Source organism: Sinohyriopsis cumingii, chromosome 4 (genome assembly GCF_028554795.1).
Source record: "Sinohyriopsis cumingii isolate HCF-2022 chromosome 4, ASM2855479v2, whole genome shotgun sequence".
NCBI lineage: Eukaryota > Metazoa > Mollusca > Bivalvia > Unionida > Unionidae > Sinohyriopsis > Sinohyriopsis cumingii.
Window position 1 is genome coordinate 85,378,789 of NC_142964.1, and position 12,632 is coordinate 85,391,420.

The following is a 12,632-nucleotide window of genomic DNA, read 5'->3' on the forward strand; positions in this document are numbered from 1 at the left end:
CCTCATGGAGAAGAACCCAAAGGATACAGTGGATTTAGAGAAAAGGAAGTTTATGAAAATATTATTTTCTAATATAAAGTGTGTGTGATTTGGATTTTTAACGTAGTTTTAACAATTTTCCAGACATATCACTACAATGTCTTTAGTGTGGCAGTTTATAGTGATGTCTAGCACTAAGGCATCATGCCGCAGACATGTAGCATAATGTCCCACCCAGTCAGTTACATTATCCTGACACCAGGCCGACCAGTCCTAACATAACCTCTTCATGCTGTGTGCCAAGCGAGGCAGCTGCTTGTACCATTTGTACCAGTCTTTGGTATGACTTGGCCAAAGTTCAAACCAGTGACCTCCCATATCTGAGGCAGATGCTTAACAACTTAGGCCTCTGGAGCTGTCCAAATATGATGTGAGTCAGGTAAAAGATTACAGAGTTACAAGTGCTGGACAAAGCTTCAGCCATTGCTCTCAAGACATAAACACACACACATAAAGACAACTAAATACTAATCCCCATCTAAAGGGCATACGAATTTGTTTAAGAGGCAAAGAGTAATCTAATTATACATCTCTGTACAATAGTTTTAATTTTTGGAAATAACTATTGTTACGCAGGTACAAGGCAGAATTTCACCAATTCATGACATCTTATTTAAGTATAAAAAGATAGATTCAGTAAGTTTACTCTGCTTCGTCGACTGATTCTGGAACGAGCATGGGTTCTGCTGAGAGCTGTAAGGATCCAATGTGTTGAGCAGGTGTAGCTATATGTCGACCCTCCTCATCTGGAATATATGTTGTTATAACATAATTGATATTAAATTTCATGTCTACATTACTCAGTTAAATATATCCATTATTCACTCATTTCAAGCATATATACTCTATTTATTAAATACTTAAAAGAGAAATAGAGATAATTAGTGCTGAAATATTTTCTTACTTCTTCATTCCTTTATCTTTACATGTTAAAAATATAGCCTTATATTTTAACAAAACATGAAATCCTCTTCCATTATGCCATGTGACACTGAAATATTTGTTCCTATAGGAAGTAAAATGGCAGCATTAAAAAAAAACAATTTGGGACCTAAAGCAAAAATATGAAACTGCCTTAGCTTCTAGGGATGGAAACTGTATGTGCTCTTCATGTCACTTTTAGGCCACACCATTATGCCTTTGACCCTTACTTTTTATCTATGGTGTACAGAAATTGTATGTTCACGTAGAACCATTTCCATTTAGGACCAACAAGGCTTTATAAGTCTTATGTGAAAACCTCTTAAACAGAGGCAGAGCAGCAAACTGATTTTCAAGATGACTGGCATGGTGGCCATACTGGGTGTTACAATGGCACCAACTTCATTTAGGACCTAGACATCAGAAGAAGAGCTAAAATCCAAATAAAATATAGATGAAAGATTGTAGCAGTTGATTTTAGTCCGACTGAAGCTGGCTTACTGAATGGAGTCTGCTCATTACCAAAGAAGTACAAGATGATTAATGTAACTGGTTGACAGAAATGTCTTTCTGATTTTGATTAGTTTTGGAACCAATTGAGAGCAAATACAAGAACTTAAAATCTTCAGCAAAAACAAATTTTCCAAGTAAAAGGTTTCTTTGAGAATACTTACCCAACCATAATACCTTAGGAGAACAACTACTACCTCGCAAATTCAGCCCTCGCAGATACTACATTTAGCTAAAGGGAGCTAAAAGTTGTCTCCTGACCAAACTGTGGTCAGGACAGATCGATCTCCTCTTAGGTATAAGGAGTGGCAGCAAAAATCCATGAACCTCTCAGTTACTACTGGAGCAGAAGACACACTACCTAAGGATGTAACTGTGGGGAGGCTTGGAGGCTGTATGTGTATTATGAGAATAGACAGCACTGAGTCGCATTCTGCCAAGTGTAAAATGTACCTAAGGTTATGGCACTGCAAAGTGACATCTATTGAAACTTGAGAACAAGCAACATCTTCTTTGATGCCTGTTTTGAATCTTGAGGAACTAATCCTGGTATCGTGGCAAATGAGTGTGAAGGCAGTATGTGGGTAACACTGGCCCGGTACATGTCAGCAAAAGTCAGGTTCATTGTACTGAAAACCGGACTGTTAGTGATTGAACCTGTATATATTGTTGTTTTGACCCTTCATGATCCCTAGTATATGCCCAAGGCTGGTCACAACAGATATAGGCCATCCGTGTGTGGGAGGATATCATCAGGATGGTCAGGTTAGGATGGGTTATGGGATGTTTGATTGGCATAACTGGTCTGCACGTCTGCTGAGCAAGAGGAAACTTAGCTGTTTCTTTAGCTCTTTCCCTCTCTGTTCTGCAATAGGAAGATCTGAATGCCAAGGATGCAAGCTAGATAGGAGTTGCTAATAATGCTGAGTCCTGTGGTGGTGACTTGGGTGCCAGAGCAGTGTCAGAGCATGTCTATATCCAACGCTTCGAGTCTAAAGGACAAGGGTTGACATATCTCCCTTGTCTGCCAGAAATTCTCACACGAGGAAAGTTCAGCATGCAGGCTGGTGAGATCTTCGTCCTTAGCTGCACATTTCTGTGCTTTGCCCAATGTTCTAATCTGTGAGACAAATAGTGCAAAAGGTGTGAAACCGTAGCCCTGCACCATTCTTTAGAATGCAATGTCGGTGCCAAGATAAATGTTAAAATATTGATTACAGACAATTTAATAATGCAATGAAGTGTAAAATATAATGACAATACCACCTGTAGGGAGAGGTAGAAGCCTCTGGGCCTAAACCTGTGTATTATGCTTACCTGGTAAATAGTGATAGCAGTTTCTTACAGGCCAAAAGACATGCACACATATAAATATTGTAGCCCAAACCTATCTTGTGAAGTTTCATAGGCTACCCATGTGAGTGACTAAGTACTCTTTAAATATGACGGAATGCTTATGCACCTAAAGAAACATGCATGAGCAAGATGTCACTGAGTAAACAGTGTACAGAAAGCTTGCCTGTACTTACCCAGCCTGAGCAAAAACAAGAGAGAAATATCCACAAGTGTCTATACAGGCAAAAACAAGACAGAAATATCCACAAGTGTCTATATTACACACAAAAACCTCCACCTAAAAGGGAACTGAGGCGCCATCAAAGATACTTGTGCCAAAATTCATTATGAGGCAATTAATGTGTTGCTGAATTTGCCAGTCCAATGGACCAAGATAAGCTTTCAAAGTGAACTTGCCATCGCTGTCACTGTCAAAGTGAACTTACCAATGCTATCACTGTCAAAGTGAACTTACTATTGCTATCACTGTCAAAGTGAACTTACTATTGCTGTCACTGTCAAAGTGAACTTACCATTTCTGTCACTGTTAAAGTGAACTTATCAATGCTGTCACTGTTAAAGTGAACTTACTATTCCTGTTATTAGGATGCTCAACTGCTGAGTGGCTTGACAATTTGTTGGGTTATTGTTGAGTGCAAGGAGGTTTGAGGAATGAGAAATGAGGTTTCCAGCTGCAAAAGAACAGTTGCTTTTGAGGAAAGCTTCTTTTGCCTTTTCCCAACAATCATCCCTTCTCTGGTACTGGGTTTGACAGCTAAAACATTGAAGAGGTAGACATGATGACCTGAAGTGGATACTCCTGTACCGTCTACTTCCTGATCTCCTCAATGTACCCCCAAAACAGAAGGGGTGATCTGAAAGGCAGAGAACACAAAACAGATGCCATAATATGGTTTAAGTGAAGAGCACAAGAGGGTTTTTTAAATCAAAATTTCAGGAAGCCATCGGGGCATTAGCCATCATATGTGCTGCCCTATTAACAACCTTGGCTATGTCACACAATGACTCCCATTCATGATCACTACCTGCCTTTTCCAGTGCAGCTAATATAGTGTTGAAGGTTAGCAATTTGTGTCATACCATGACTGCTGGCTGGACAGATGGAACAATGGACAAAGCTAGTTGCAAAACTGTAACTATCTGTCATAACGAGAGCTGTTGGAACAATAGACCAGGCAGTTGAAAAAACTGAAACAATCTGTCATAAAGAGAGCTGTTAATGAGCTAATAGTTTGTAAGTCTAATATCACTGCATATGGTAAATACCGATAAAGCCCATTCACCAGGTCTTACAGAGACCATACACAGGCAGTGGCCTGCCAAAATGGTAGGGTTATCTTCCCTATGTATTCTCCAAATGGCCTTTAGATAGTCAGGATAAGAGACCTGAAGATTAATCCCTGGAAGCAAACATTTATATGTGGCTTGCTAGATAAGGTGATGTATCTGCAAGTAAAGCTAAGTAGGGAATTGTAACAATGATTTTGGTGTCCAAGATGACAGTAGTCATCATCTCTATATGTGGAATCTTTACCAAGGATGGAGGTGCCATCACAGGATCCCACATGATTCTTGCCACAGATTCCAGGCTACATATGTCTACATCACGAGATCTGGATAATAATCTCTCCTCCTTGTCCTTGAGCTGCTTATGAAAAATGTTGGACCAAAGTCCCTCAGTCCATGTATTACAGCAATGCATGGGCTCAGCAACCCAGGCAGGTATCATAAGCATCTTCAGGGACTTGAAGCAAATATATATCTAGCATTCTGATGTGATTTTCCACCTTATATGAATGAGAGAAAACAATCAAAGTGCAATAAATATACACATACTATGTGACACTCATGAATAGAAAACATCTAGAAAACAAATCAATAAATGATGCAAAATGCCAACTGTTCAGTCCAACAAATACAACTAACAAGTGTGACTTACTCATCAAAGAACAAATCCACTACAACTCAATAAATAATACTAAATTCGCCCAAAAATACACAAATAACATTAACACACAGTATTGCAACACTAAAACTACCTAAATCACAAAACTTTAATGATGTTTAACTTCCAAAACTTCAAATGTTGCAGTGGATTCTAGGATGTACACAGAATTGTTGTTGCCCTCTAGAGTGAAAGCTTAAACTGATAAACATCTGGTACACAGGTGGCCACTTTCCGGGGCAAGGGAAGATAATTTGTAAGCATTCCTAAGTTTGCTTGTCTTTAGGGAGGGCTGGAGGTAGGAGAATTTATTTCCTAATGGTTAATGAGATTAGGCCATGTACTTTATGCAAAAATCAAATTTTTGAGGGACAGACAGGCAGATGGATGCATGTAATTACTATTTGGCTCTGCAGGACCCCACTTATGTAACTGTCTTCGATAAGCATCATATAAAATGGAAACTAACATATTATACCCTGTCAGCAAAAGTTATTTGTATATGATAACTGACTGGTCGAAACATGTTTCACAAAATGTGATGTCACCTCTGCAACACAAATCCAAATACATTATCAAAAAGAAAACGGGACTGTCCACAGAAGATTCAACCATGCAAACTCTGCTATGATATATAGATAGCTTTCACAAATTTAAATACAAAGAAAATCATCATGTTGATGATAACTTGGTTTTTACCAGAAGTTATATTTTAACTAGAAATCATGTCAGATAATGATAAGCAAAACAAAATGGTGTGATGAAGAGGGCAATATGAACTCCTACAAAATGACCAATGCTTCCTGTAAATTCTTTGTAGACTAAACACTCTATTTCATTTTTACATTCTAGAATTACAGTATAATTATTCATTTGGGGTTTTGCATGATTTATACTGTGATCTGTATTTGCAAATTAATGCATATCATTTTCAATGGTGTCACAATTTAACAAATTAGTTCATCATGTCAAGAAATAAAACATGCTTTTGCATCTTATGTTTACCATTATCACTCTCATCTTCAAACATTTCTTGTTCCGACAGACTTGGAGCAAACAAGGAAAACCGTTGACCATGAATGTGCTCTTCTTGCGTCTTGTACAGCTCACACTGATCATAACTACCCAAAGAGTCTTTTGTTCGGGATGACAAACTGTAAAGTGAAGATTGTTATTTCCTTTATAAGGTGATATTGTGGCAAAAACATGCAGGAATTCAAAAAATAAAACTTCACAGCATCTTCAAAATAAATTGTTATACTGTGAATTCATTATTAGTTATAGGGTACCATCAATACTCACTTATAAGTCCATCTGCAAACTTCACAGACCCAGATTTCCCTGCACAGAATGCACTGACTCATCTGGGTCTGTGCAGTTTGTCAGATGTAATCTATAAAACAAACAACATAGGCCGCTGCAGTTGGATCCGACTTATAAGTGAGTACAGACTGCACCAATTTTTGTTGTTTTTCATGGATATGCCAGATGACAAAATTAAGGTCTCATCAAATATATAAAAATTAACCAAGCTGACATTTAAGGCATGCCTCCCCAACCTGGAAATGATCATAAATCTTTGTTCATTTGTGTCTTTGTTTTTATACAAATGGTATTCATAGCTGGCTACAAATATACATCATGATATGTTTTTGAAAGATAAAAATAATGCAAACTGATATATGATACTTAATTCCCATGCAAAATTTCATCAACCTTAAAGCTGTGTCCTAGTGAAATAATCTGAAACTCAATTTATAAATGCATTCATTACTTCCAAAAGCGCATAATATGTTCATTTATAATAATTAATACTTGATGCATTTCAATTTAACTGACAAACATCCACAATATGCAACAGTTTTTGCCTTTATCAAGCACAAAATTCTCTGATTTAATGCAAGTCATTATATAGCCATGAAAATATCCAACATAATGTAAGCAAGCACAATATTATCCACCTTGATCTAATAATGTGATAAAATACCCAACATAATGTATTACTCATGCAAGCACAATATTATCAACCTTGATCTAATAATGTGACAAAATACCCAACATAATGTATTACTCATGCAAGCACAATATTATCAACCTTGATCTAATAATGTGACAAAATACCCAACATAATGTATTACTGATGCAAGCACAATATTATCCACCTTGATCTAATAATATGACAAAATACCCAACATAATGTGTTACTCATGCAAGCACAATATTATCCACCTGGATCTAATAATGTGATAAAATACCCAACAGTCTCACAAATGGTAAGAACCTCACCCAATCATGTACAACATCACCTCACCAAATCATGTACCACATCACCTCACCAAATCATGTACAAAATCACCTCATTAATGACTAGAACTTGCTCTGAGAAAAGCACATTTTGTACGTATATTGATTTAAAAAAAAGAAACTGAAATGGAGTCATTAAATTGTTGACAAACTCAACCAATCAGATTCAAAATTACCTCATTAATATGCATTTATCTTCCATATAATTGTATTCATCCAAGGTCTTCATGATTTAAGCCTAGTGGCCAAGTCTGATCAAAACTGGATCCAAAATACTGATTCAAGAGTGGTAAAAAGTTCAGCCAATCATATGCAAGATTACCTCATTAATATGCATGCATCCTTTGCATTAGTGAACTCATCTGAGATCTTCCTCATATCAGTCTATAATCAAGTTCATTCAAAACCAGATAAAATATATTGCTTCCAGTATGGTAACAAGCTCGATCAACTGGATGCATGATTACCTGATTCCCTCACTCATTGACAAAATTGTCCAAGATCTTGATGATGTAAGCATATACCCCATTTTTGATCAAAACTGGATCAGAATTATGGCCTTCAGAGTGGTAACAAGCTCAACCAAACATGATAGAAGCATACATTCCAAATTATATTAAAATCTTCTCTGAAATATGAACCTGCAATTGGTAACAAGCTCAATCAATCAGATGCAATTGGTAACAAGCTCAACCAATCAGACACAAGATCAGCTCATTTGTATGTGTGGATCTCATCCATTATTTAACTAATCCAAGTTTATATAGGTATGAGCATATATTCCAAGTTTGATCAATACTGGATCAGAAATATGGCCTTCAGAAAGATAAAAAGGTAAGTCAATGAGCATCAAGATCACCTCAATATTATGCATGGTTCTTGCTCATAAATCCAAGATTTTGATGATATAAGCACAAGTTTGAAATCAGATCAAAAATATGGACTCCAGGGTTGTGTAAAGTGACAGTTGTCAGACAGACAACACACAACATATGCAGGGCCATACCATTAGCTCATCTGACCTTATAGACAGGAGATCTAAAAATAGGACACATTTTACTTTTGCTTAGAGTAGTGGCATACATGACACAAGAATGCAAAATTTAGGCCCTGGTGCTTTTTCCACAAGTCTTACTAGGTCCATACCTAGATTCATTACTGCTCCCATTGCCCTGTCTAGTTGGACTGGTTTGCTCCTCTTTACCCCGTCCTGAACCAGACTGGTTGTTATTGCCATCATCTTCTACAAGCAATTCCTGTCCATGTGATGGACCTGTGAAAACCAATCAAAAGAAAACCTATAACTACAAGAACAAGGAAAAAGCTCAGATTTCTAAAAGTACTGCACATCCTAACTATAACCATATTCGCTGGATTTATGTATTAAATGCAATGTGTACATGATATGGAATTAGCTGAAACTTTGAATGACTTATAACAGAAAAGAAATGTCTATCAATAGTCGATACAAAATGAAATAAACAACATCTGATATGACTGAGCCCTGATTGGTGAGGAAACTCTCTTAAAATTAAAGACAACACATTTCGAAGCATTTCAATAAAATTACTCAGATACAAATGTTCCACCTTCTCTCAAAATGTGATAATCTACCATTAGCAAAACTTGAAAAATGAAGATACATGTATATACAAAAGTTGCCCAAAGTAAACAAAGCATAAAATACAGATCAAGGTGACCTCAGAAGAAAAACTTAACTCGGAAATATAAAGTCTTAGTCAACAAAAAAACAGTTTCCCACAAAGAAATATCAATTTAACATACCTAGATTGTTTAATCTGAATGAAATAGGCAATATCTTTGACACCAACATTATGTTTATTTCAAGATGGTTTTAAATATTATTAGTTTCTAATTTTTATACAACCTGATGTTTTTTTTGTACTTGAACTGTCACTTTGGGCGACTGATATGTTGGCAGAATCATCATCCTGAAGTTCTGTCTCACTGGGAAAAAAATTCAAATTTCATTGTAAACAATTTTACTTAATAAGATTACTGTGGTTCCATTTATTTTCGTGGGTATCAATTTTTGTGGTTTTGAAACCAAAATAATATATTTTCATCACTTAAATTCATGTATTTTCTCTGTCAAAGTTTACAAATTAATATGTATTTTTCTGAGTGGATTAACCTCAATCGATATTAATTGCTCACACTGTCTGGATATCAATTCCTCACACTGTCGGGATATTAATTCCTCACACTGTCTTTCCATCTGAATATCCAACATTAAAAACAGTGATGATGCAGCCATCAACACCAAGCCAAGAAGTTACTAAAAACATATCTATATGATATTTTACTTAAACCACAATACATAAAATTGCACTGCCAGCATGATTCTGATAATTAAGTGAAATGCCATCATTCCATATGTAAACCAAACAAATGACCAACAGACCCTTTTTCAATGCAAACAGCCGGGTATGGTAACCTTTGACGTGTAGTTCAATAAAGACAGTGCATAACAAAATGTCCAAAAGATCAGTTCAAATTGTGCCTGGCTTTGAGATAGCTGGACTTCTATAATTTTGGAATTGTAAAATGACCAAACTTTTGTGTTTACCAAAAGATTTGATCGCCATGAAGTTTATTCAGTGGTTTTGTCCAATAATCAGCAAAGTTTAAGTGCAAGTACTGTTCTGTAATTATTGTATATAGTGTTTAATTATCATTTGTGCTTTAAGGAATAATTTTAATGTCGCAGTCTTGTTTTTCCTTTGGATTATAAATGCATAGATAACATGAGATGTGCTTTGAGGACAATTAATGCTAGTCCACTAATCCAAGATCAGTAAATTTGCCAACAGATCAATAAAATCCCAGTCCATGACCAATTGGCTTAGTAAAAATTTCTGCTGGTTGCTATCATAAGTTAACAAGCAGTGTTTTGTCAGATCTAATAAAGCATGGTATACATTCCCCTTGTGCTGCTAATTGATCTTTTTATTGTGTTAACCAAGTACCTGGCATGACCTTGCACTTGACATACTGTGAATGCCCACAGATGAAATAGCCATGTGTTCTTTCATGCATCAAGTAAATATGGGTGCTGATTGTCAAAACAATCAGCACACATGCTGAACTAGCTTGGCACCCTGGCCCAACTCCTTAATTTTAATATACCCATGCCAAACTAGCCTGGTACCCTGGCCCAACTCCTTATTTTAATACACACATGCCAGACTAGCCTGGTACCCTGGTCCAATTCATTAATTTTAATACACACATGCTGAACTATCCAAGTACCCTGGCACAACTTTAATTTTAATACACACATGCTGAACTATCCTGGCACAAATCGTTAATTTTAATACACACATTCCAAACTAGCCTGGCACCCTGGCCCAATTCATTAATTTTAATAAACACATGTTGGACTAGCCTGATACCCTGGCCCAATTCATTAATTTTAATACTTGCCTAGCCTGTACCCTGGCCCAGTTCATTAATTTTAATACTGACAACATAGAATCATCAAGAGTAACAGGCCTGTGCCAAAAGTTGGCCAATCAGAAAAGGTCATGGTGGTTGACTCAATCAATAATGCCAAATAATATCGAAGAACAGATTTCATTGTTAGATCATTGTTATAAACATTCACTGCATAGTAATGTGACAAGTAAAAGGATGTGGATGTTCTTATAAGCTGCCACCGAAATGTAAGAAAAAAGGTGACAGGAAATTGCATGATTGCAAATAAGATCAAGAGAAGAGAGTGAAAAAGTACAAGTCCTGGAAAAATGAATACAGAAGAAATATAACCGAGGGAAGTATCTGATATTGTGAATTTTGTGCATTAATTATCTGGACAAATACAAATTTGCACAGATCCATGAAATTTTAGCTAGAATCAGTAAAAATGCAAATATAGTGGTCATATGAATTACAGTATTTCCCTTTATGCACATTTGCATGTCAGGGATGCACGCTGGAGAAAATTGATGCACACATTTTGTTGCCATGCATTTTTTTGACACACAGGATTCGCATAATGCGATCAGGATTTATTTAATATCCAATGCTTTGGATGATGGATGGCATCATGTATACTTCGAGCATAGGCATAGACGGGTTCCCTGATTTGTTTGCTCCTTGCGTTTCACACCTGTATTCATATAGCGGAGTGCATTGCAGGGAGCATACGAAACAGGGAACCAGACTAGCATAGGCAATGTTATCACGGAGTAGCTTCCCCATATCTCGCGAGCTCTCACGCAATTTCCATTGAGCTCAGTAAGATGTCTAGATGTTTAACCTCAATGCTTGTTGGACTAGAAAGTGATCTCCAGATTAAAATAGCATGTACTAAGAATCATTAGCAGATAAAGTGAAAGAAGCAGAACACAAATGAGTAACTGTGCATTTAACTTTAATGAAAAATGGAGGAAATATTTCCCTTGACTGGAATACAGCACATCCATTAGGATTACTGGTGTGACTTCTGATCCTGTGACTGCGAATACTGCAAAAGTGATTAATCCTTTCATGACAGGGTTTAAGAATTTTAAAAAAATTTGCCCTTGTTCACCACAAGATATCTGGAGAACACATTATAACCCAATACATTCTTTCACAACAAAGAAACCAGTAAACTTGCTGAGACAAATGTGTTATTTGGATTACAAAGTCGGGGGGAGGGGGAGGACATTGAAGATTTTGTTGGTTTTTTAACTTTGCTGCAATAAAAGAAAGATCTTAAAGTTCAAGTGTAATTTATTAAAAAGAAGATGAATCATTAGCCTCCTTGTTTTTTGGATAAATTTGTTCTAGGACGAAGTACAATGAAACCGATGATAGTACACATTTTATGACAGGCAGTAAATTAATTACCATTTGGTTGAAAAGATTTATTTGGCTCGTTGTATTGGTTTATATGTAATGTGTTGGTCTATAATATTGCTTTAAAAAGATTATAAGGAGACTGTTAAAAGTACATCGTTAAACTAAAAGAAAACTGAACTAATAAAATTATTCTTTGAATGGACAATGCATTTGTTTGTTAGGGGCCCCGAGTGGCTGAGTGGTCTAAAGCACTCTCCGTTACGGATCACTGCCATTTCACCTATGTCTGCGTGGGTTCAAGTCTCAGATTCGGCTAATGTGGGTATGTGAGAAAGCTTGCCAGTAGCTTCTCGTGGGTCAGTGGTTCTTTCCAGGGTTTTCCTGGGTTCTTCCTCCACTATTAATACTGGCCACCACGTATGGCCTATCGTGTGCTGAAAAATGGTATTAAACCCTACAACAACAATAACAAGCATTTGTTAATTTTGCATGTTGGTTTATTTGTATGTTTAGAGAGAAAGAGAGAATGTTGTGCAAGCTGCAATATCCTATTTCAAGCTGAAAAAGTATAGGTCAGATGAAAATGTGTCAGTATATCTTTGACCCCCACATTTTTTATTTGACCCCAGTTCTGACACAAATGTGTTTTTTTTTACCCCCAATTTTACACCCCTGGGGGATACACTGAATTAAGTCCTGAAGTGTATCCATGTATTGATACAGTGTATAAACTATCCCATACAATTTA

The 12,632-nt window shown here is 36.5% G+C and overlaps 1 protein-coding gene across 1 annotated transcript in view; it reads right to left on the reverse strand.

Annotated features, from left to right (window-relative positions):
• Positions 1–12,632, reverse strand: part of LOC149801585 (uncharacterized) — a 125,109-nt gene that overhangs the window by 89,526 nt on the left and 22,951 nt on the right. The window contains exons 5-8 of the mRNA XM_089956813.1: positions 8,964–9,043; positions 8,222–8,348; positions 5,777–5,925; positions 686–785 (exon numbers count right to left, since the gene is read on the reverse strand). Of these exons, the coding sequence (XP_089812939.1) occupies positions 686–785; positions 5,777–5,925; positions 8,222–8,348; positions 8,964–9,043 (456 nt within the window). The remainder of the gene's footprint in view (positions 1–685; positions 786–5,776; positions 5,926–8,221; positions 8,349–8,963; positions 9,044–12,632) is intronic.